Here is a 24,433-nt window from a genome sequence, read left to right as displayed (position 1 = left end):
TGTTTGCCTTTGTAATAAAACTATCTAAGGGGCCGGTTAGTTGTCCTTTTTTTTTTGCAGTCTTACTTCTAGATCCCCTTGGAGACATTGTTCAGCTGATGGATATATGATCGGAGAGATTATTGGGCTAGATGTTAGGGGGGTGGCCCGGCCCGGCTCTGTCCGGCCTCGAACGGCCTAAAACGGCCCGCTCTTTGCCCGGTCTTCTTCCAGCGATCGGTTATAAGGTGTGACCGGTTGTAGGGGCGTGGCGCTGGGAGGGGGCGCGGCTCACGCGGGAAGAGGACCAGCTGGAGGTGTTGTATGCTGGTCCTCGCAGTCCCGGGGCCAGCGCCTCACCCTCCTCTGCGGCTACGAGGTGTTGTCAGGCTTCCTAGCCGGTCCAGCAGCACAAGGAAGGGATAATGGGCTACTCCTGTAGCGCAGGCGATGCAGGCAGGACAAAACCGCAGATTCAATTCACGAGCGGCACCCGCGAAGCGGGCGCCGCGAGAAGTTGTAGGGCTTGGCTGGGGGCGTGGCACTGGGAGGGGGCGCGGCTCACGCGGGAAGAGGACCAGCTGGAGGTGTTGTATGCTGGTCCTCGCAGTCCCGGGGCCAGCGCCTCACCCTCCTCTGCGGCCACGAGGTGTTGTCAGGCTTCCTAGCCGGTCCAGCAGCACAAGGAAGGGGTAATGGGCTACTCCTGTAGCGCAGGCGATGCAGGCAGGACAAAACCGCAGATTCAATTCACTCCTTTAGAAACTTACATCCTTTTATTTCACAATCTGAAATGATATCCATCTTCGTAACTCACATCGCCTTCACTCTTCAATGCCCTCTTTTCACTCTCTGCTTCTGCACTTATTTCTCTTTCTCTCCTCCGCTTCAAACCGTCCACTCACCTGTGAGCACTGCATTTTATTTTCCTTTGGCTCGGCCTATATTTCAGCTGAGGTGTTCCTCATCCATACACTTTCCCACAATTACATTTGGAGCATGTATATCTATCACTCTGCGTGCTCACTGCCTCCATATTGTGTTTGTTTTCTTGCACCTCCCCCAGTGGCCTTGGCCCTCCCCATAATTACAAGGGTGGCATACATAGGAGGCAGCACCAAAATAACACTAAGAAAAACCTGGTCTGAAACAGGCGAAATGAGGAGAAATGCTTTATTTCCCCTATATTTTGCTCTTTCCATGTGTGCTGCATTATGCAGAACACATAGAAATAGCAAAACGACAATTATTGTTTATGTGCAGGAAGGCCCCCCTTCTTGTACAAAATAAATCCTTTTTTTCAACTTCTATGTGTGCTGCATTAAGCAGCACACATAGAAGTAACAAAACAGCATTTAAAGATTGTTTATTTACAAGAAGGGGGACCTTCCTGCACATAAGCAACCTTCCCCTCAAACACAGGACACCCTTGTACTATAGAGCAAGGGTGCCTGCATTAGCCCTAGGCAGCTAAAGTTAGCGCCAGCGCAGGGGGAAACGCAGGGCTGCGCCACATTCTAGTAAATATGGTGCAGCCCTGCGTTTCTAAAGTGATGAAGTAAGTTCTTAGTCTTCTTGGCTTAATGACACGCTTTGCCACTTTATTGTAAATTTGCCCCTAAGAGTCCAAATATCTCTAACTTTTGACCAGCATTAAAACTTTTATACCCACTGTTTTAAATTCTAATTGCTCCCAAAAATTTGGGTTGAGGGGACTTGCAGGGTTTCAGTCCATGGAATCCCATGGAGTTACATGAAAACTCAGCCAGATTTTGCGAAGTTCCGCAAGCGGGTTGAATCAGCCCGCTGCACTGCTCATGCTGACTTTTAGCTCCAGGAGCTTGTTCCGAATGGTCCCATGCAGCGCTTCAGTGGGCCCTGTTTCCTCGCTACCACTTGAGTTGATTTTCAGTTTGAACTGTAGCTTTTTCACCGTTAAGGGTCACGACTGACCGCATTGTGCAAATCTCGCCGGGTGCTGTCCAAGCGCCCAAAAATTGTCTTATGGGATGTCACATAGCAACTGTAGACACACAACCTGTTGGTATTTTACCAGAATTTGTTGTTTATTGTATACAATCAGCACATAAACCATATGTATCAGGATGATGGTAATTATTAAGTTTGGGCGAAATCCGCGGTCTGCGAAATCCGCGAATTTGTGCGAACTTGCAATTTTTTTTATTTTGGCGTGTTCGCGGGTTTTTTTTTCAGCGCGGCTACCGCGAACTTACCCAAGCGGTCGTTTTTGGGCGTGACCATCTTGTTCGCGGGAGGAAAACAACTCGGCAAATTCAGAATCAAGGTAAGTTAACGCAGCGCGTGCGAGATTGTATTTTTGAAGCGTGAACAAGCAAAAAAATTCGCGAACTTGCGAATTGCGGATTGTTTGGCAATTTCGCGCGATTCGCAGAACGCGAAATTGCCAAAAATCTGCAAATTTCGCAAGCGGAACGAATTTTCAGCCCATGCTTAGTAATTATTAGATTGTCATGGTCATCTCAAAAATCATTCTATAAAACAAAACAAACATAAGAAACACAAAAATCATTTGACTTCACACATGCCTCCTTGCCTTTATAGATTAGTCTCCTCCCTAGCTAACTCCTATGTGTATGTCACCAGCCTCATGGATATTGTATTGATTGAAATATATAAAATCTTCCTAACTATTTTATGCTAGGCCAGGTGACTCTCCCAGCATGCCTCAGGAAACAGTTTTGGCCTGCAGTGTGATGCCCCTCCCTCGTGTCCTCCATAGCACTCAGTTTTCATACCACCTCCTCCCAAATCCCAATGATTCTCTGAGAGTGGGGGGGCAGCTGCTTGAATCTTCCATCTCAACACAAATACTCTCTATACCATGCAAGAGCGTCAAAAGTGAGCAACTGTAGCAATTCTATTTCCTCCTTCCTTCCAAGAATGTTCTGTGCGAGGCCGGATGGCCTTGCATTGCTGGCAGAGAATGGGAGATAGTCACATCATGGCGACAGGTCCCCCCTCCCCACAATATAAGCATGCATCCCGCAAATAACACACTAGACACCAGTGTTAGTTTGGGAAAAGCTGCTGCAGGTTTATTACAAACAACATTATGTAATCATAGTGGGTTATCGTACGGGCGATCCAAGGGCAGGCCGCATTCTCGCCACCTGCCCACCTGATGAGCCAGGCAGCACCGTGGCGAACCACCTACGTGCTGCCCCTTATGGTAATGATTATAGTCGCGCCCCTTGCGGGGCGGAGTGTAGCTAGGCAAGCGCCCGGTTGCACAGGCCCACAACCGCCCGAAGGACTACTGGGGCACCGACACAGGTTTCCGGAACCTCCCCTGAGGCCCCAGGTCTTAGGCTCTGGCACCCCTATGTGCCCGCTGAGGTACAGTGCTGCACCTCTCTGCTTCCGGATCGCCCTGTAACTCCGCCACAGCATGGCCGACGGCAACCGTCGTCGCCCGGGCTCCTCACTAACTAGATGTGAGGACAAACTTAAAGCTAACATCGCCATTCAGAATATTATCTCTCTGGGTCCTAAGCCTCATGGTTACACCCTGTAACGAGCCGGTGCCCTTCGTGTTGATATGTAATTGGCCGGGTTTGTATGTAGCATGTACTTAATGTAGAGCTAGCCCTGCCGTACACAACATACCTGTCCTGGAGAGGTGCCAGGCAGAATAGTAATTGGGAGAGAAGGGTGCACCTGTTCAGCAGATGGACTGGGCACATTTATGGAGGAGTTGCACTGGGCATGACATACAAGCGAAGTAGTAGGCATAAACCTTTTATAGCACCAAGGATTCCAAAAGGCAGAGCGAGTCAGTGTGCCCCTGTTATCCTTCTAAGTAATTTTGTTCTCTGTCCCCTCAGGGCAGGATGTGGTGTGTCCGGATGGCACGTGTGTGCGCTGGCACCACGCGGGTGCTGAAGAGGGGTGCTGGCCTTCGAGTACCATCCATACGGACTCTTTGTATGACTGCAGAACTACCCAGCACCGCCCCGAAGCCTGTGCCCTGGGCCTGGCATCTGCACGACGACCACTTCGGTAGGTGCCACATGTGGTGTGACTTTGATGCCCTTGTCTCTGTGATGTCTGCACATATTTAATCCAGCTCCACCGTGAGTGTGTGGGCAGTGGTGAGTCAATGCTTCAGTTGGTTTGTAGATGTTATGGCACTGGGAGGTACCTCTGGGGGCAGCTCATCAATGCAGGAAGAGGAAATGAAATGAAAAGATGATATTTTAGTCAAGGTTTAATTTTTGAGCGGTTCAGCACGTATTGAGGTTAAGAGACTAAGGGCCATATGTATCAAGCATTTTCCCTGTTTGCAAACGGGCATATTCTCAGAATCTGCCAGTTTGCGAATGGGAAAAAGCCTTTTGGGATGTATCATCCCAAAAGGCCATCGCAAAATAGAGAATCGCAAAATTTGCGATTCTCTATTTTGCGAATGCAATTAGGGAATTGCAAATTGCAATTCCTTAAATGCAATTCTGGAAGCACCAGATATTTGCCATTTGGCCTTAAGGAATTGCAAATTACCACCAACTTCAAGTTGGTGGTAGTTTGCAATTTTCTTTAAAAAAACATTTTATGATTTTTTTTAAAGTGCCATATATTGCACATACATGCCATTAGGGCATGTATGTGTGCAAAATGTGCATACATGCATATTTCAGGGGTGCAACAGGATTCCCTTGCAACCTTGAAATTGTATTCTCAATTTGCGATTCTCTTATTGGTAATCGCAAATTGAGAATGTCTTCCCATTCATTCCTATGGCTAGGAGGCCCATAGGAATGAATGGGAAAGTATTCCTTATGTGCGAATCTCAATTTGCGATTCGGAAATAAGGAATATGTAGGATTCACAAAAAAATTAGCAAATCCTACACACATTGCATTTTGCAATTCTCAAATTGCAATTCGCTAACAATCGCAATTTGAAAATCGCAAAATGCTTTTTTGATACATTTGCCCCTAAAGGCCAGATATATCAAGCGTTTTCCCGGTTGCAAACGGGCCGATTCGCAGAATAAGCCAATTTGCGAATGGGAAAAAGCCTTTTGGGATGTATCATCCCAAAAGGCATAGGCAAAACAGGGAATCACAATTTTTGCGATCACCTATTTTGCGAGTGCTTTTAGAGAATCGCAATTTGCGATTCTCTAAATGCAATACAGGAAACGCTTTTCAAATTGCGACCCTGCTGTAAGGAATTGCAATTTACCGGTAAATTGCAAATCCTTAGAAAAATGCACATTTTTGCGCACACACATGCCCTTAGGGCACACATGCATATTTCAAGGGTGCAACAGTGTGTTCTTTTGGCACCCTTGCACCCTTGAACTTGCATTCATAATTTGCAAGTACCTATTGGGCACTCGCAACTTGCGCATGCAATTTCCATATATTCCTATGGGCCTCTAGGCCCATAGAAATGAATGGGATGCCATACCTTATTTGCGACACGCAATTTGCGAGTCGCAAATAAGGAATGTGTAGGATTCGCAACTTTATTTGCACATCCTACATACACTGCATTTAATACTTGGCGTTTGTAAGTCTCCCAGTCTCTCTCCGCTGGTCTCTGGTTGCGCCGGGACGCCTCGTTGCTGAGGCAGCCATGCGCATTACAAATCCCGTATAAATAAATAAATAAATAAATAAATACATTTTGTGAGTCCATATTAGCGACTCTGTAAAATTTGCTATTAGACAAAAATACAATGTTAATACATTTGGCCCTAAGGGCATAGGATTGAATGGGAATTGCATGCGCAATTTGTGAGTACCCAATAGGTACTCGCAAATTGCATATGGAATTTCAAGGGTGCAAGGGGGCCAAAAGGACACCCTGTTGCACCCCTGAAATATGCATGAGTGCACATGTGGCGCACATACATGCCCTAAGGGCATGTATGTGTGCAATATGGTACTTAGAAAAATGCAAAAATTTGTATTTTTCTAAGGATTCGCAATTTCCCACCAACTTGAAGTTGGTGGTAAATTGCAATTCCTTACAGCAGGGTGGCAATTTGAAAAGCGCTTTATGCATTGCATTTAGGGAATCGCAAATTGCGATTTTCTAAATGCTTTCGCAAAATAGGTAATTGCAAAAATTGCGATTCCCTATTTTGCGTTTGGCTTTTGGGATGATACATCCCAAAAGGCTTTTTCCCATTAGCAAACGGGCCGATTCTGCAAATCGGCCCATTTGCGAATGGGAAAATGCTTGATACATCTGGCCCTTAGACGTCTGTTGCAGCCCTGAAAAGAATCTTGAAAAAGACGAGGGAGCTGAGGTGAGACATTTAGAGGGCCTGTGTTGTGTGATAAAAGCACTAGTCTTGGGTTGCCTTTTCCTGTGAACACTAAAAGATAGTGCAGGAACACCTTTAGCTAAAATTTAAAATTCAAAACAACTTTAGCTAGATTTGGGCATTGGGTCCTGTCACAACTGTCCTTTATAAGATTACCTTCTCACAAACTAGCTTGTCTTCCTAAAATCTTCAGTTCCAAAAAGTCTTACATTTGCAAAGGGCTTGCAAATATTTTTGGCCTGATACACAACATAATTTGCAAGACTGCGAGTGGCTATCTACACTTTGGCTTGAAATTACGTTTTACAAGTGTTTCAACACGTATGTCAGGAAAACTCCTCTCCGGAAAAAGTAATGTAATATTTTAGATTGAAGGTATTTTATGCATATGGAATGTGTATATGCAATTACACATTTTATTCCTCCGCCCCCCCACATCCGTTTGAAGCTGTAATTGAAAGGGGAGAACACAGATTCTCCTGCAGGATGGTGTCGGGGGAAATCTGAGGGTGTGGGGGACCCTGGGACCCAGTACCCTCTTACAGGGGGTGCCTTGGGGGTGTACTGACTATATGTCACCTCTTTATTTTGCACAAACACAAAATAAAAGTGTGTTCCTCATTTGCACAGGAATATGCCCCCATTAACCTTCTATAAGTGGAGGTACAGGCTACCAACCGACACCTACATCCCCTAATTAGGGCATCCTTCGGCCATTGCCCGACACTGGGGAGGGCTGTAAAAAAACCCTGGTGCTTGCATCAGAGGAACTCCTTTTTGCAGATCAGACTGCAAGGGAAGAGCTTTCGCAGCAGCCCGAGTCTTTAGGTCGAGCCTAGCGAGATGATCTTTTGGAATCGGTCTGCACTTTTGTAACACTCGTGCATGTGACCTTGCAGGAGCGAGCAGCGGCGCACAGGGGCCATCTATTTCTAATTAGCGTGGCGGCGCTTGTTTAGCCGCGCTTGTTTTCGTTTGCCAGTGTTAGACATGGCACCATTGGCGTGGGTCTCCCTTCCATTTTTGCTGTAGCCTCATGTGTTTTTGCTGGTGTTAGATGCTTTGGGCACTGTGCCACTGCTATTCAGTGCCACAGTGCAAGTGCTCCCTATTGTAAATTGTTGTAATGGGTTAGTGACTCCATGATTGGCTTATTTGGTTTACTTGTCAGACCCTAGTCTAGTGCACTGAGTGTGCCCATAGCGTGTGCTCCAAATGCTGCTAATGTGCGTGCAGCACTGGTTGTGCCACCCACAGAAGCAGCCTTGGAAAGTGTGTCTCAGGCCTACCATTGCAGAGCCTGTGTGCAGTCTGGTACTGGCATGTTGACTTAGCAAGTGCACCCACTTGCCAGTCCCTAAACCTTCCATTTTCTGTATATTAGTCACCCCTATGGTAGGTCCAAGGGCAGGGTGCATTGTAGATAAAAGGTAGGACATGCCCTGATGTGTGTGGCATGTCCTGATAGTGAATCACAGTCATTTTCGTTTTTCACTATTGCAAGACTACCTGTTCCCCATAGGCCAGAGTGGGCAGTTTTATTATAACATCTTATAATCCTAACTGACTCAGGGAACTAGGTAGAAACTCGAGTTTAGTATGCCTGAACTCACAATTATAAAATACATCTTTTGGTGAAGTTGGTTTTAACATTCTGTGTTTGAAAACACCACTTTTAGAAAGTAGATATTTTCTTGCATGACTGCCTCTGCTAGGTTGTGTATTCCTTGTCTGGAGTTTGAGTGAAAGGGACTGGGGGATTCTAGGAGAAAGGGTGAGTCTGCACAGGGTTGAATGGAGCTATCTGCATGTAGATGGGTGGGAGGAGTAGCACCTGGGTCTGAATAGGGCTGTGCTTGCCTTCCACAATGCTGGCTCCACCTCCCGTGGTGCGTCTAATGTCTCTGCCCCACACTGTCAAAGGAAAGAAGGAGTCTCATCAGAAAAGTGCTCAAGGACTGCACAGAACTGGTTTGGACAGGGTACAGGACCCTCTGCCTCAGAGGACAAAGGAATTGCTAGTATAAATATGGGGACCCAGACCCCAGAACTTTAGATCACTTTTGGGAAACAAGAAGAAGCTTTGCAGAGGAGAGGAACCAGAGAGAAACTGAAGGAGGAGACTATCCTTACGCTGAGTGCTGTTTTGGGGACTGGCCTGCAGTGGTTGCCTGACTGCCAAAAAAAGAAGAAAGGAACTTTGTGCTACTTTCATCAATTTGTAAAGGATCTCCACGGGCTTTAAGATAGAGCTTGCCTCCTGCTAAAGTCTCAGGAACAACAGACTTTACCAACCAGCTCCCCTGAGTTCCCTTGCTGGGAATTTGAAGTGCCTGCTGTTGTGCTGGGCCTTCTGAGGGACTGTGTATCGCAAGGAGCTGTAAGCACGACTCATGGAGAAGAAGCATGATGCTGCCGCAGCCGCTGTCGTCGCATCACTGAAGAAGGGTGTTGCCGCTGCCGCAGTTGCTTCGTGTCGCAGAGGCGCCTTGCATCGCCGGATAAGAGTGTCGCCATCACAGCAGATGCCGTTGTATCACCAGCGAAGCATGTCCCCGCTGCAGCCGCTGTCGTCGCATCACTGAAGAAAGGTGTGGCCACTGCCGCTGTTGCATCCCCGAAGTGCCTCGCATCACTGGAGAAGAGTGTCGCCGTCGCAGCAGATGCCGTCGCATCACTGGAGAAGCGTGTCACAGGGCCTGTCGAAGCTCCGAAGATTCGTTGAGTCACCGCACGGCCGCCAGGCGTGCGCGCATCGTTGTTGCATCAAGAAGAAGACGCCATTTTGTTTCATTGCACCGGATCTTCATCAGAACTGCAGTAAGAAACCGACACATCACCTCCCATACAGAGAAGAACCGACTCACCACCATCCCCTACGCAGCAGTAGGGAACCGATGCATCACCGTTCTTGTGTGTAAGGAACCGACGCGTTACCTTCCCTGCAACACTTTCGTTGTATAGCATTATGCATCCAAAGGTACATTGAGTATAAAGTGTCGCATTTATCATCTAAAGAGAACTAAGCTATTTCTACCATTGTTAAAGTACAGTATTGTGGATTTTTGTTGTTTGGGGTCTTGTGTTAAGCCTATATAATAATACTTATTTTTATACTAAAACTTGTGGGGTGTCCATCTTTAGAGTTGTCATTGGTTTACTGTATGTGTTCACAAATGCTTTACACAGGGCCTCTGAGATAAGCCTGCCTGCTCGTGCCAAGCTACCAAGGAGGTGAGCAGGGGTTATTTTAGGAGTGTACCCCCATACCCTGACTAGATGCAAGAGTCCCTATTTGGTCAAAGGTCCCTACCTCTGCCAACTAGAGACCCCCAAATCTAACAGCCTGTCTCGTTCAATTAGCGCGGCGGCTTTCAATTTCGCGGGTGCACGTTCATTTTTCTTTTGCAATGGCTTGTTTTTCTTTGCATTTACTTTCAGTTGTATCTTTTTGTCAGTGTTAAACTCAATGGTGTTGTGGCTGAAAACAGTTGATCAGTAATTCTCTGGGCCTTACACCGCGTCTTGATGCCTCTGGGAGAAAGCACTAACTTTTTTTCGGTGAATAATGAATATTTGCCCAAGTAATGAACACGTACTGACTGTGATCCTGGTGCGCGGATTTGGAAGCAGCGTGTGGTGACAGATTCTACTACACAAATTCATGTTTGCTTTTCATTACACCGTGACCCAGATGTGCAAACAGTGACTACAAATAACCGTTGGCTGTTCTAGGTAACTTACCTTACTCGGGGCCATGGGTGCACACCCTAGAGGCTATAGTTCCAAAACTTTGTTTGATTCTGTCTGTCGTGTTTAGGAGAGGTCATGTCTGAGTAGCAGTGCTGCTACACCTGCAGTTCAAAGCCACAGACAAGTATACTTCATGCCAGATCTTGTGACCAGGAACACTAAGTGCCCCGAGAATGAAATACGTGCAGCGTGAAGATAGCACAATGATTTCATTGCCTGTTACCTAGAGCTATATGTAACCTGCAGTTCAGAAGTTCAAATCCTGGCATAGCAGGTTCAGCCTTTCATGCCACTCACTTTACACACAAACGGGTGCCTTTGGGGTGCATAACAACATTTAACCCCTTTGCCGCGGGGCTAATTACTTTGCGGTGCCGCGGTACTCATGACGAGCTCAGATCGTCATGAGGCTCAGTGGAGCTGTGCTCATGACGAGCTGAGCTCGTCATGACTCCACCCACTCAATGGAACGCCCCGCACAGGAGGGGAATTATCCCCGCGTGGGCATTCCAAGGCAGTTATGACGAGCGCAGCTCTTCATGAGCACAGCTCCACTGTGCCTCATGACGTGTTGAGCTCGTCATAAGCGCCGAAGGAGTAAATGTACTGCAAAACACAAGACTAGCAATGAGCAGAAAGAGGGCTCTAACATTACCAAGTGTGATTAAGACGCCAGGAACTTGTGGTTTCATATAGAATATAGCCGTGCTCCACTTTATGTACATCTGGTTGTGTTTTTTCTTGGCTATACCAATAGGGGAGCAAAAGAACAGAAGCTGTGATGTGCAAATCAAATTCGCGCAATTGACTGTAATTGCATTGTGCCCGATTCACAATAGTAATCTGAGACAAAATCCTAAACTTACTACTTTTGGTATTCACAGAAGGCATTTAGTAGTAGTAAAGTTAGGAGTTTGTCTTAAGTTTGTCTTAAGTCTGTCTTAAGTCTGTCTTAAGTCAGTATCATGTTTCCCTTCTGTCCTTACGCCTGCATGCGAGCCCCAGAAACCCTTGCTCTATTTTACATAAGCATGCATCCTTCTGTCCTTTCCAGAATTTTCTCCTAGACAATTCCGCTTTCATTCTTGGCAGTGAATGATATGTCAGAGTAAAAAACAAAAACCATGCTAGTTATTACAACAAGTATCACAGGCTTTCTTATTGGCCTTTGTTGCTTTCATTGACATTGTATATTTAGTTAACAATGTTGTGTTTGTGGAAAAAAAAAATTTTGTTCATGTTTATCTACTACCTGAAAGTTACTATGCACCTACGGTTTGTGTTTCTCCTTTTTGATTCAGCATAAAATGTGCCGCTTCCTGTTGCAAAATGTTTCTTTTTTGCGTTCATAGTATAGTCATGTGTGGCATTCCTATCGCTCAACACAACCCAAGAGAATCTGAAATTTGCCAGCAATAGCAATAATTTCTTTACCCTTCCTTGATCTTATTATCTCCACAAGTCTCAACTTAGTTACACACAACTTGTTCAGTTGTACATAATGTCTTCTTGGTTATATATAAGGTAACAAAAATACTTATAACACTTTTTTTATTATAACTTTTCAGCATGCCTCACAGCAGCCATGCTGCTCCACAACATAGCTTAGAGACATTGCCAAAGTCAATCGCTCTGGCTAAAAACTTACATGGTCACAAAGGCGAGACCAATTGGCTATGCCAATGCTTGTTTTTTGTTGTTGTTGTTGTGAAATGACGATCAGAGCACATGGTGCGTTCCTTCCACTGAAAGTGAAATGTGCCGATTGGCTCATTTTACTTTCACTCCATCGATGCTGGGGGGGCACATCTCTGCCCCTCAGGCTTTGGTTTTATGGCGGAGGTACCTTTGGAAAGGAGAGATTCTCCCTTTTCCAATGGTGTCCCTCTCCAATGGATCCCTGCTCGGGGATTGCCACAGAAGGGTGTTCCCTAAGTAGTGATCCATCACTAGACACCAGGGAGGGGAAACAAACTTTACAACGCAACTTTTACAACGCACTACCATTACAACAAAACTTTTACAACCCAACATCCATTACAACGCATGCATTTACAACGCAACCATTACAACGCATGACACTACAATGCACACCACTACAACGCATGTCATTACAACTCAGTCATTACAACGCATACCATTACAACGCATAACATTACCATCCAACACTTACCCTACTGTTGCACCCCCTGGAGTTAGAATAGTAATTTTTACCCCTACACTATCCAACACTTACCAAACATGCAATGTAATGTAATGCGTTGTAATGGTATGCGTTGTAAAGGTAGTATGCGTTGTAATGGAATGCGTTGTAAATGTAGTTTTAAAAATTTCGTTGTAATAGCATGCGTTGTAATGGATGTTGCGTAGTAAAAAATGCGTTGTAAAGGTGTGCGTTGTAAAAGTGTGCGTTGTAATGTCATACATCCCCAGGGAGTGGGTTTTGAGGGAGGGAGCTGAAACCCTGGGATAGGGCTCATGTCTCCTCCCGCCTCCCCCAGCTGCACACGTTTTTCTGCCCTCACAGGGCGCATAGGAGGTCGGGGCAAATCGCTGCCTTGCGTTACTCTGCGGCAGGGAGGCGTGCCATGGGTGGAGTACGAGTGTTCCCGTACATCCACCCAGGCATTCTGACACATTCAACTCCAATTGCGACTCAACTCCAGAACTGCTCAGGGGTGGCTGAAACTTGCTGTGCTGTGCCACTCCTTACGCCTGCTTCAAGCAGGCATAAGGTTTAGGCGCAGTGGCATCATAAAAGTGACTCAGTGAAATCTTGTAGATTTCACTGCGTCACTTTTACGATGCCTTCCTGCGTGGGAACGCCCACCCTGTATACATTATACCTGATACAGGTATAATGTGATGCAGGGCTTTACAACGTGACGCATCCCCTTAGATGCGTCACATTGTAAATTTGTTGCAACGTGGCACATTGTTTACGACGCCGCTGCGTCACAAAAGTGACGCAATGGTGGCGTAAATATGTTGCAAGGGGCTTGTAAAAGTGCCTCTCAGTTCCCAAATTGAGGTCTGATGCAGTCAGTACAACGCGGGTAGTACGACAAGGTCAGAATGTCCAGACTGTTAAAGAGGACACAGAGTTTAATCTGAATCGAATCCCATGACGAATATTGGGACACACCCTCAGGTAAGCCCTTAAGTACCCTAAGGAAATTGTTGGGATGATTCAGGGGTCCCTCCCAGAGGAGGGGCTGGACAGAGGGGAGGATATTCCGATGTCATTTGTCCGGTTTCGCGCCAGATCGGGAGACAACTGGTTTGAGCTGGATTATGCAAAGGAGGGCATCAAATGTAAACCTCCAGCAGTCTGAGTGGTGCTAGAAAGTGTCCCCACCATGTCCCAATACTCTAACCCCTGTCTGGGAGGTGGTCACACCTCCCTGTGACAGGATACCTATTGTTCTGCCTTCCCCTGCTTGAGCTTGGCTCAGCAGAATCATGTCTCTGGTCGGCAGCAGCCATGTTCTGCTGTCCGGGTCTCAAAGACTGGTAACGGGAACACTGCGGGCCTCCTGGAGGAGCTCCACAGTGCATGGAATCATATCATATCTCTCACATCATTTACTGGGTGGGGGTATGAATCCAACATGTTTGATACCAAATATGGCAGGGTTCGTTACAGCCAATTTAGAGAAGGTCAGTGTGTACTGACGCATGACTATATATCATAATGACTGATGCACTTACAACCCCAGAGAAGGGACTTTGAAGGTTGCAGGGGTGTATTGCTCATGCCGGGGCACCCTCAAACTAAGAACCGAGCAACCTGACTTTGAGACTGAAAGTCCTATTAGAGAAGTGACTTAGAGGTTTTAAGTGCAGTGATGTTAGACATAAAGAAACATATATATTTTGTAAGAGGTGAAAGCACCAAATAACACAGGCTGCAATGTCAGGCCTGTAGTTAGAGTTTGGAGGGTCCCTTATGGGTGGCATAACACATGCTTGAGCTCAGGGGGAACCTCCTGGTGTACCTAGGTGCTTGGTACCTTAGTACCTTATACTAGGAACTTTCTAGGGTCCACCACCAGCCAATTAGAAATGTACCAAGGTACTCACCATAGCCAATTTAGGGAGGACGCACAGTGAATGGGGTCCTAATTAGCAGGATCGCAGTTAGACTAGTCAGAAAATAGTAAGACACCAGCAAAAAGTGGGGTCAACCATAAAAGCAGATCCTACTTTTCTACAGATGCCCACACATTCATAGAGGTACAAATAACAACTGCTTCTAAATTCAGTGGCTGGTGTACATTTCAGAAATACATAGGTTTCCTTCATGCTCATTTTTCACTCTTTATATTTTTCCATATGAAATGCTTTACAATCAGTACATAATTACAATAAAAGTAATTGTACCTAGCAGCTCAGGCCCTTTTCTACCCGTTTATTCCCTGCCGCTGCTGCCCGCGTGGCCCCTCCCCCGCATAATCAGCCCATTCCAGTTCCCCTTCCCGCTCCCGCCTCCCAGCTGTCCAGCCTGCCCCGACCTTCACCGAAACCTGGACCAACACCACCCCGGGACCAGACATCCCATCGCCATTCCCCAAGGATACAAGATCTCCAAGAAGGACGGCCCTACCTGACCTGGAGAAGGAATTGCCATTGTCCACAAATCCACCCTCCTCCTGAGGACACTCCCCGACAAGCCCACAGACCTGATGGAATACCTTCACTTCAAGATACTGGCCAGCCCTACCACCACCCTCTGAAGAACCCTCACCTACCGAACCCATGGACCCCGCGGACCTTTTGCTAACTGCATCATGGACATCATCTCCTCGCAGGCCATCGCATCCACCAACTACACCCTGCTGGGAGACCTCAACTTCCACCTCGTCAACCAACTGGACCCAAACACCACATCCCTCCTGGACAACCTCCACAACATAGGACTCCGCCAGATCGTGACCGAACCCACACACTCAGCAGGACACACCCTTGGCCCCCTCTTCACAACAGGAAACTCCATCACCTTCAGCCACACCACCAAACTCCCATGAACTGACCATTGATGCGTCTACTTCACCTTCAGGAAAGCACTGGTCTCCCGCTCTCGGAGTTTAAACCCATACAATCATCTTCATGCCCCCTGAGATCAAGTTCTACAACTGGTATCCCCGATAAGACAATAGATTTAAAATCAACAATTTCCTCCTCCCCTGTAGAAACAACCTCTAAACCACTATTGTCGGTAAACGCAATAAAATCTATCGAGTTATCTTGTAATATGGGGAAGGAAGCCCCACTAAGCTCAACGGATCCAGATTTACTGCTAGAGAACTCTATTATCCCTGATAACCCCTCTGAATCACTTCCTATACCACCAATATCACACCCATACTCACAGTCAGGTACCCTAGATCCTAATGTTCCCTTCAATATAAAAGATCCGGCAAACTCTACTCAGACCCTATCAGTTCTATTTTGGAACGTTGCTGGTCTCCGTTCCAAGATAAACCACAAACCATGGCTAGACACAGTAAGCGCGCACCAAATAGTATGCTTACAGGAAACCTGGGCCATTGAACCTATACACATTCAGGGCTATAAATCATATACCTAAGGGGGGTCTGGTGGTATACACTTCAAATAACTTACCACTCATGAACTTAACTGTTCTCCTTTCCAGTGAGAACTTTCAAATCTTAAAGGTTTCCTTTAATAAGTCCATTCTGTATTTTTTTGTCAACTTTTATAATAACCTCCAGTCCGCTGAATGTATTAAAACTTTAACCGAAATCCCATCCTTTCTAAATGAACAGAGGAACAAACACACCTCTCTTATTTGTTATGTGATTTGGGGGGGGGGGATTTTAATATTTCTCTGTGCAATAACCATAAGAATGGTACCTGTGGCCTTCACGATGATTACGGCTGCTCCCTGACCCATTTCACACATTCGAACTTAGGTAACTGCCTGAATGAGTGCCTTTTTTCACTGGAGCTGGATTACGCGAATGACCTTGTGGATCCAACTGTTGAATTCCTCCCAACATTTCATGGAAGGGGTCTGTCAAGCGTCATCGACTATATCCTATGCTCCCAGATATTAAAGGGTCAAATGAAAACTTTTAAAACAGGCTCAGATATTAGTAGCGATCATTTCCCTAATAGTGTTACCCTGTCAATCAATAATGTTTTACCTCAGCTACCTATGGTCCGTTTATTAAACCAACAATCATTGTCCATGGATAAAGTAAACGGCTTCTCGGTAAAATGGTCTAAAGTCGACCCAGAAGTAATTACCGGCAAAGTGATATCCCGAGCCCTTCCATGGATGAACAATTGTCTGGCAACAGATTCTCCACCCCAGTTGATTATATCTAGTTTTCTGGAAATTATTAAAATTATACGGGCAGAATTGTTCCGTAAACAAAAATCCAGAAAAACGGACTCCAAAGGTTGCTTTAACTCAACCTGCCGCAAAGCTTTAACTGACCTAAAAAGAGCCCTCCATAATCAAGACAGAGATCTTGCCGAGATAGTTAAACTTAGAAAGGTTTACAAATCGGCACAGCACAACCGAAAAAAGGAAATAAAGAAAAATCTATGGGCCCAACTACATGAGAGCTGCCTACGTAAAGACAGTTCTCTGTTTTGGCGTACGGTCAAATCACCCTTTTTGGTAGATGCCACATCTTCCCAACATCTAGATGTGGCAGTGACGGCCGACGAGTGGGTGACTCATTTTTCAAAGATATTTGGTGGCCCCTCCGTAGATACTACAACTAAGGCTCAGGTGGCAAGCGAAAGCACCGGGGACCAAATATTTCCCATCGACCTTCACTTTGATCACAATGAGGTCATTGTGCATTGTCTTCTTCCAAAACTGGAAAGGCCTCCGGCCCGGACGGGGTTCCACTAGATATCTTTGTAAATAACATGGAACTCTGGTCACCGCTCGTCACCCAGGTAATGGCAGCAGTTACAAAAATCGGCCTAATAGATTCTTGGTCTTCTTCTATCCTGCTCCCAATCTTTAAGAAGGGCGAACGTAATAACCCAGCCTGCTACAGGCCCATCTCCCTCCTGGACTCCCTGGGGAAAGTCGCTGGCCGGCTGATCTTGGAACGTCTCCAGGATTGGGCGTCTATGAATAACATTCTGACAGATCTCCAGTATGGCTTCCAGGAGGGACTTGGCACTGTTGAACAAGCATTGAACCTAACCCTTCTGATTGGTAAATACGTAGGGGCCAAAAGAGGAAACCTGTATCTAGTCTATGTTGATCTCAGCGCAGCATTTGATTGCGTGATACATTCAAGGCTGTGGTCTATTCTTTGTGAATTGGGGGTAGATCCTCCTCTAATCCAGTTTCTCCGCGAACTCTACTCGGATGCTACTGCTTGCGTGAGATATGGGATTGGCGGCGAACTATCCCCATCCTTTCCAGTAAACAAGGGAGTTAGACAGGGCTGTGTCCTGGCTCCCTTCTTATTTAACCTTTATACTAATGGGCTGGAAGCGACCATGTTAGAAGGGAGTCAGGACCTTCCATCTATCAACCACCGCCCTATTCCCGCGCTGCTTTATGCGGACGATTCTGTAATTTTAGCAAGAACATTAATTCAGTTACAAAGACAGTTAGACAAATACTGCCAGTTTATGCTCTCTTTGGGGCTGAAAGTGAATAAAAGTAAAACCTTTGTTATGCACATCGGCCCCAAGGCGAAGAACCCTAAACCAGTCTTTATTGACCAAGTAAGGTTGGAATGCACCAGGGAATATCCTTATTTAGGAATTTTAATGGACAACCGTTTATCCTGGAAACAAGCCATGATAAGCAAAAAGTTACTTTTTCAGAGAGCAACATCTGCTCTTGTTTCCTTCTCGAGAAAATTGGGTAAACCTGCCCCAGCCGAGTTGCTTAAAATCTATCACGCCAAATGCCATAGCGTAGCAACTTACGGCGCAGGGGTCTGGGGTTATGCCCCTGTAGAAAACCTACAGAAGGTGCAAAACGGGTTCTTAAAATATATATTGGCACTTCCCCAGAGTGCCCCAATATACGGTTGCCACATCGAGCTAGGTATCGACTACTTGACAGATAACATCAGATGCCAGCCGATCTTGTGGTGGAACCGTATTTGGACCAAAACGCAATGCCATCTAACCCGCACACTGATTACCGATTGCTTAGCTCTAACAAATTGGAGCAAAATCCCCTGGCTACTATATGTCTCCAATTTCCTCAAGGATTTGAACTGTACTATTTACTTCTCTGAGCCTACGACAATGTCAAACATCACTAGGAAAGACCTGAAGAATCTTTGTTTAATCCACCTCAGAGATTTGCGTCTTTCCCTAGAAGTATTTAAATCATCTAATGTACAGATTCTATCGGTTCAGTCAGCTCCTGGTATTCAGCCTTACCTAACATTTTTTCTAACCAACTACGAAAAACATGTTTTCACTAGGTTTTGATTTAACTCTTTTTTCCGCCTTGTTACCTTTCCCAACCAACATGACTGGTCGAATGATTTAATGAAATGCCCATGTGACGGAATATCATCCCAGTCTTCAATGCATGTAACTTTGTTCTGCAGATATTACGAGCTCCCCTGCAAGCGATGGATCATTCCCCTGCTTCGTAAAATGGGCATGAGAACCTGCCGGCCTGCTCATTTGTGCCTGCAGCTTCTAGATTCACATTATGCTGCTAAGTGCGTAGACTGCTTTTTAAAATCATGTTTAAAAATTCGCTGTAAAGTTTGAGCTTTCGTTAACTTGATTTCTTGTTCTCCTGTACAGCATTTTAATGAAATATTTTTAGAAATGTTTTTAAACGATTAATAGTTTTTAAATTGTATCAAAATACCGAGATTTTAATATGTATTGCAATATTTTTTTGTGTGTTTGTACTTTTTATGGTTCTGTCATGTGATAATCGAATAAAAGTTTTGAAACTGAAACTGAAACTGAACTTCACCTTCAGAACACCCACCATCCACAGACACCAGCACCTGCTCCCACAAGGAAACTGGACCAGAATCACCGATGACCAGCTCACCTCCTCACTCAGCAACTCCACCCCAACCATCGTGGAAAACGACGACCCCAATTCCGCAGCAAGAACCCTGCACAGATGGATCTCCGACAGCACCAACACTATAGCCTTCCTCAAGAAAAACAACAACACCTACATCAAGAAAGCCAGATGGTTTATCAATGAATTTCGAGAGTCCAGACGCACTTGCCACCACCTTGAAAAGGCCTGGAGGAACACCAAATCCAGAGAAGCCCACAACAACTTCAGAGCCACCACCAACGCCCACCACCAACTCATCTGAAAAACGAGGAAAAAAGCGTTTGAAGACAGAATTTCTACACACGTGCACAACAGCAAAGAATCCTTCAACGTCATCAAGGAGTTCACCCAACCCACCAGCGAGTCTACCGACATCCCTCCCTCACAAGATCTCTGCGACAAACTCAGCACCTTTTTCCACCACAAAATCGAGAGCATCTACGACAACTTCGACAACCCACACACTGAACCCTCACCAACCACCCCCGACATCCTGAAGCCAATGATTGACAACTGGACAGCCCTCACTACGAAGGCACACTGAAGACAATGAAGTCAATCCATTCGGGCCCCCACGGACTCCTAACCCTACCACATCTTCAACAGAGCTGCCAACACCATCGCACCCATGCTCTGCCACACCATCAACCGCTCCCTGGTGACCACTGCATTCCCCGATGACTGGAAACACGCCGAGGTCAACCCCCTCCTGAAGAAACCCTCAGCAGACCCCACCGACCTCAAAAACTACAGACTGATCTCCCTGCTCCCGTTCCCAACGGAAGTCATTGAGCAAGCAATCAATAGCCAACTCACCACATTCATCAAAGAGTACAACATCCTCGACTCCTCCTAATCCACTTTCAGAAAAAAACACAGTACAGAAACCGCCCTCCTTGCCGCAACAGACGACATCCGCACCCTACTGGACAAAGGAGAAACAGTAGCCCTCATCCTCCTCGACCTCTCAGCGGCGTTCGACACAGTTTCTCACCGCAACCTAATACACAGACTCCACGACAAGGCCATCAACTGGATCTGCTCCTTCCTCACCAGCAGAGTACAGTGGGTCAGACTCCACCTTTTCCTCTCGGAACCTACCCCAACCACCTGTGGAGTCCCCCCAGGGTCCTCCATCAGCCCTATGCTCCTCAACATCTACATGGTCAACCCCCTCCTGAAGGAATCCTCATTAGATCCCACCGACCTCAAAAACTACAGACCAATCTCCCTGCTCCCGTTCCCAACGAAAGTCAGTGAGAAAGCCATCAACAGCCAACTCGCCACATTCATCGAAGAGCACAACATCCTTGACTCCTCCCAATCCGGCTTCAGAAAAAAAACACAGTACGGAAACTGCCCTCCTCGCCGCAACAGACGACATCCGTACCCTACTGGACAATTGGAGAAACAGTAGCCCTCATCCTCCTCAACCTCTCAGCAGTGTTCGACACAATCTCTCACCGCACCCTAATATGCAGACTTCATGACAAGGCCCTCAACTGGATCTGCTCCTTCCTCACCCGCGGAACGCAGTGGGTCAGACTCCCCCTTTTCCTGTTGGACCCCACACCAACCACTTGCGGAGTCCCCCAGGGTTCCTCCCTCAGCCCTACGCTCCTCAACGTCTACATGGCTCCGCTCGCCCCCATCATCAGAACCTACGGACTCAACATTGTGTCATACACAGACGACACCCAGCTCATCCTCTCCCTATCCAACAAACCCAACACTGCCAGACACAACTTTCGAGAAGGCATGTAAGCAGTCGCCAAATGAATGCAAAACAGCTGCCTACAACTAAACACCAAGAAAACATAAGTACTCATCATAGGCCCAAACCCTGATGCATGGAACAACACCTGGTGGCCCCCCACCTTCGGAAGTCTGCCCACCCCCACGGATCACGCACGCAACCTGGGAATCATCCTGGAATCCGAGCTCAAAATGGACCGTTAGATCTACTCAGTTTCATCCTCCTGCTTCCACACCCGCCGCCTCCTACGTAAGACCTTCAAATGGATCTCCCTCGAACACAGGAAGGCCGTCACTCATGCCCTCGTCACCAATGGACTCGACTACAGCAATGCACTCTACGCCAGAATAAACAAAAACCTCATCTGCAAGCTACAGAACATCCAGAACGCTGCCGCAAGCCTGGTCCTCAACCTGCCAAGACACTGCCACATCAACCAGCACCTGCGCACACTCCAGTGGCTCCCCATCGAGGCTATAATCACCTTAAAGATGCTCACCCACGCACCCAAGGCCCTCCACGACACCAGATCGGCATACCTGAACAGCCGACTCAAATTCCATGCACCCCTAAGGGCCCTACGATCATTCCAGCTCTCCTACGCCATGGTCCCCCGCACCAGAAAGACCAGATCGGGAGGCCATTCCTTCTCCTTCCTCGTGGTCAGAGCCTGGAATGCCCTCCTGCTCCACATCAGACGGACAACATTGCTCCTCATCTTCGCAAAAACCTCAAAACCTGGCTCTTGGACAGTCCCCCTCCTTGATGGACTGGAACCTGTACCCTTCCACCCCCAGCGCCTTGAGACCCTTAGGGGTGAGTAGACGCGCTCAACAAACACCTGATTGAAACGTCCGGAGTTGCTCGCTCTTATTGCCTTGAGTTCTTGGCGAACCTACAAAATCTATATAACCCCATGGGTCTAGCGGAAGTAATGGTATATTGCTTTTGTAAATCAGCTATCGAGACAACAAGGAACAGATTAAGATGTCACCACACATGGCTGTTTTATTCCTTTGGGAAATTCTTGAAGGATCTTGACAAATGACCCATTAATGAATTCAGAGTTGTGTCTACTTTTCAGAAAAGTAAAGGTTTCCAGGATTAACCATGGGTTCCATGCATGTTTCCACCACAAACTAGAAATAGGTAAAACCACAAAAACTAAGAAAAATGGGTTACCTTTTAGAAAAATGCCAAAACTGTGGTTGAACAAATGTTATTTTTTTATTCAGCTCTGCATGTTCCTGAAAGTTGAAAGATGGTCTTTTTTCCAGGAAAGCAAAAACAGACACTTCTTTGTGCAGCACTTTTTCCTATTCCCCCTCCCTAAAAAAACACAAATGTAGCTATAGTTGGCCTATTTGTCTGTCTCTTTCATGGGAGTTCACAAACCTTGGGTACTCTTAGAATACTGATCCTGCTGGGAAAAATGGAAGCAAATATCACATGAGTACCTTATCTGAAAAAATGTTATACAAAAGTAAGCGCGTGGAAAAGCCTCTGCAGTTAAGGGGTTAAGATAGCACCTGCATTATATGTGCACAGAGCTAACTGTATTGTAGAAGGGGATGCACAAGCTACTGAGGCCCCTTATTTAGTGCTAAACTTTCCCGGTTTCACAGAAAACCAGCACTCTTTCCCATTGCGCCCAACGGTCATTGTATGTAATGCAACTCCTGGTCTTTAGTTGTGGGTTGCAAGCATTTTAACTTGCACCCCACTGGGGTGGCTTTGTTTTGGCTTACCATGTGCAAATCCTTATATTCAGTCATCAGTGGGCTGCAAACACCCTCTACGTGTAAGTGATCAGTGTGAGGAAGCATTTGGATACAAGAGTGGGTGGGTTACCTACTTACATTAAGCTATATGTATGTGGCCCTAAGGTGGGAGGATATCCATACGATGGTTAATGTTGCCTTACTATGGGACGTTCAGGCACACGTGGGTATCATCAGTGCATGGGTGAATCCTGAGGACTTGGTGAATGAGGAAAAGCCTGAGTATTGACATTAATGACTCTGGGCAGATGAGGCATTCCCATGGGTCACCACAGGTCACCAGTAGCTGTTGCAAGAGCGATACAGAGAGAAAGTGAAGTATGGTGAGGGCACAACCCACGCAAATTGAAAGGAGGTTGAAGAAAGCTTTATGGTCAAATGTATCAAAGGCTATTGATAAGTTGAGTCAGATGAGATGATCATGACACACTTTCTGTCTGAGGAGAATTGTTATCTCCTTAAGTGTGCTGGTGCTGCATTGTGATGTACAGCCTCATTGGATGACAGCTGTGCTGGTGCTCCCTTGTGTTTGGAAGCCTGATTAAATGACAGTGTGATGGTGCTGTACTGTGGTCTGAATCCTGAAGCTACTAGCCTGATTAAGTAACAGCGGAGAAGTCTGATTTGATGACAGCTGTGCTGGTGCTCCCTTGTGTTTGGAAGTCTGATTAGATGACTGTTGTGCTGGTACTGTATTGTGGTCTGAAGCCTGAAGTTATGAGCCTGACTAAGTGACAGCTGAGGAGCCCGACTTGCTGTTCTGTTTGCCGTTACCTGCCGCTGCCAGTCACACCTTGCTGCAGGACTCTGAGGGACCCACGGAGGCCGCTTGAACCAGGGCCACGCTGGGCGCCGTGGATGCCGCGGACGCTGCCATTTGACCCGCTGTTTTTCTTGCTGGAGGACTACACTGCCCAGCAGCCCTTGTGGCAGAAAAGTCTCGATAACGAGAGAGAGCGCCAGTAGGCGCATAAAGGGGGGGCAGGGCTCCCACAGCGGGGGACGCACGCGGGCGTGCCCGGGCCAAGGGCGGGCCCGTCTGCGCCCAAAAGAGGCTGGGCTGGGCCACCCCTCCAACATTGACTCCTGGACATTAGGTACGCTTGTGTTACTGGACTTGGGCTGAAGGGGGGCGTATTAATTTGATCAAGGGACTGTATTTCATTAATAAGCTGATCATTTCCATCTCTAATTGTCTATAGTTTATTCATTATGGGTATGAGCAAGACTACGCGTAAAGGGGGGTGGGATGGGTGTGGCAGGGACCTTAGATGCCTTCCTTACTCGGGCAGAATCCTTGTTAATAGACGAGATCCAGCTAACCGAAAGGAGGCTCTCACTGGATCCCTTATGCTCATCTATAGGGCAAATCCCCTTACTAGAGCCAACTCTTGCCCCAACTCCATGTCCCAAACCATCATTAGTGACAGCAGGTAGCCCACAGTTAGGCTCCTTTAATCTCTGTACTGGGGATAGCATATCCTCCTCACCCCAGCTACCCCTACCAGCATGCTTACCAGGCAGCAAAAGTTAGCAGCAGCCCCTAGAAGTAATGTTCAAGCAAAGAAAAGGAAAGCACGTAGCGCCCCCAAAGCTAGCCTTCAGGTCTCAAAGCAGGGTAAGAACAGGAGTGTGGCACGAGGGAGGGGAGGGATCCCAGCTCCACTTGCCGAGTCTGACAATATCGAGGTGGGAGCAGCAAGCGCAGATCCTATCCCATCGGGGTTTCAACATTTAGACTCCACAGAGGATCAAGATGTCTTTTTAAAACGGATGGAAGCCAAGTTGTC

At 46.7% G+C, this 24,433-nt stretch overlaps 1 protein-coding gene across 2 annotated transcripts in view; it reads left to right on the top strand.

Moving 5' to 3' along the window:
• The window catches only part of LOC144785686 (trimethyllysine dioxygenase, mitochondrial-like), a 449,852-nt gene that overhangs the window by 82,974 nt on the left and 342,445 nt on the right, over positions 1-24,433 (top strand). For both annotated transcript variants that reach the window (XM_078664478.1, XM_078664479.1), the window contains exon 2: positions 3,846-4,020. In XM_078664478.1, coding sequence (XP_078520604.1) covers positions 3,852-4,020 — 169 coding nt within the window. In that variant the 5' untranslated portion in view covers positions 3,846-3,851. The remainder of the gene's footprint in view (positions 1-3,845; positions 4,021-24,433) is intronic.

Source organism: Lissotriton helveticus, chromosome 10 (assembly GCF_964261635.1).
Source record: "Lissotriton helveticus chromosome 10, aLisHel1.1, whole genome shotgun sequence".
In the NCBI taxonomy this organism is placed as follows: Eukaryota; Metazoa; Chordata; class Amphibia; order Caudata; family Salamandridae; genus Lissotriton; species Lissotriton helveticus.
Note: the sequence above shows the minus strand (reverse complement) of the source record. Positions and strands in the feature narration are given on the sequence as shown.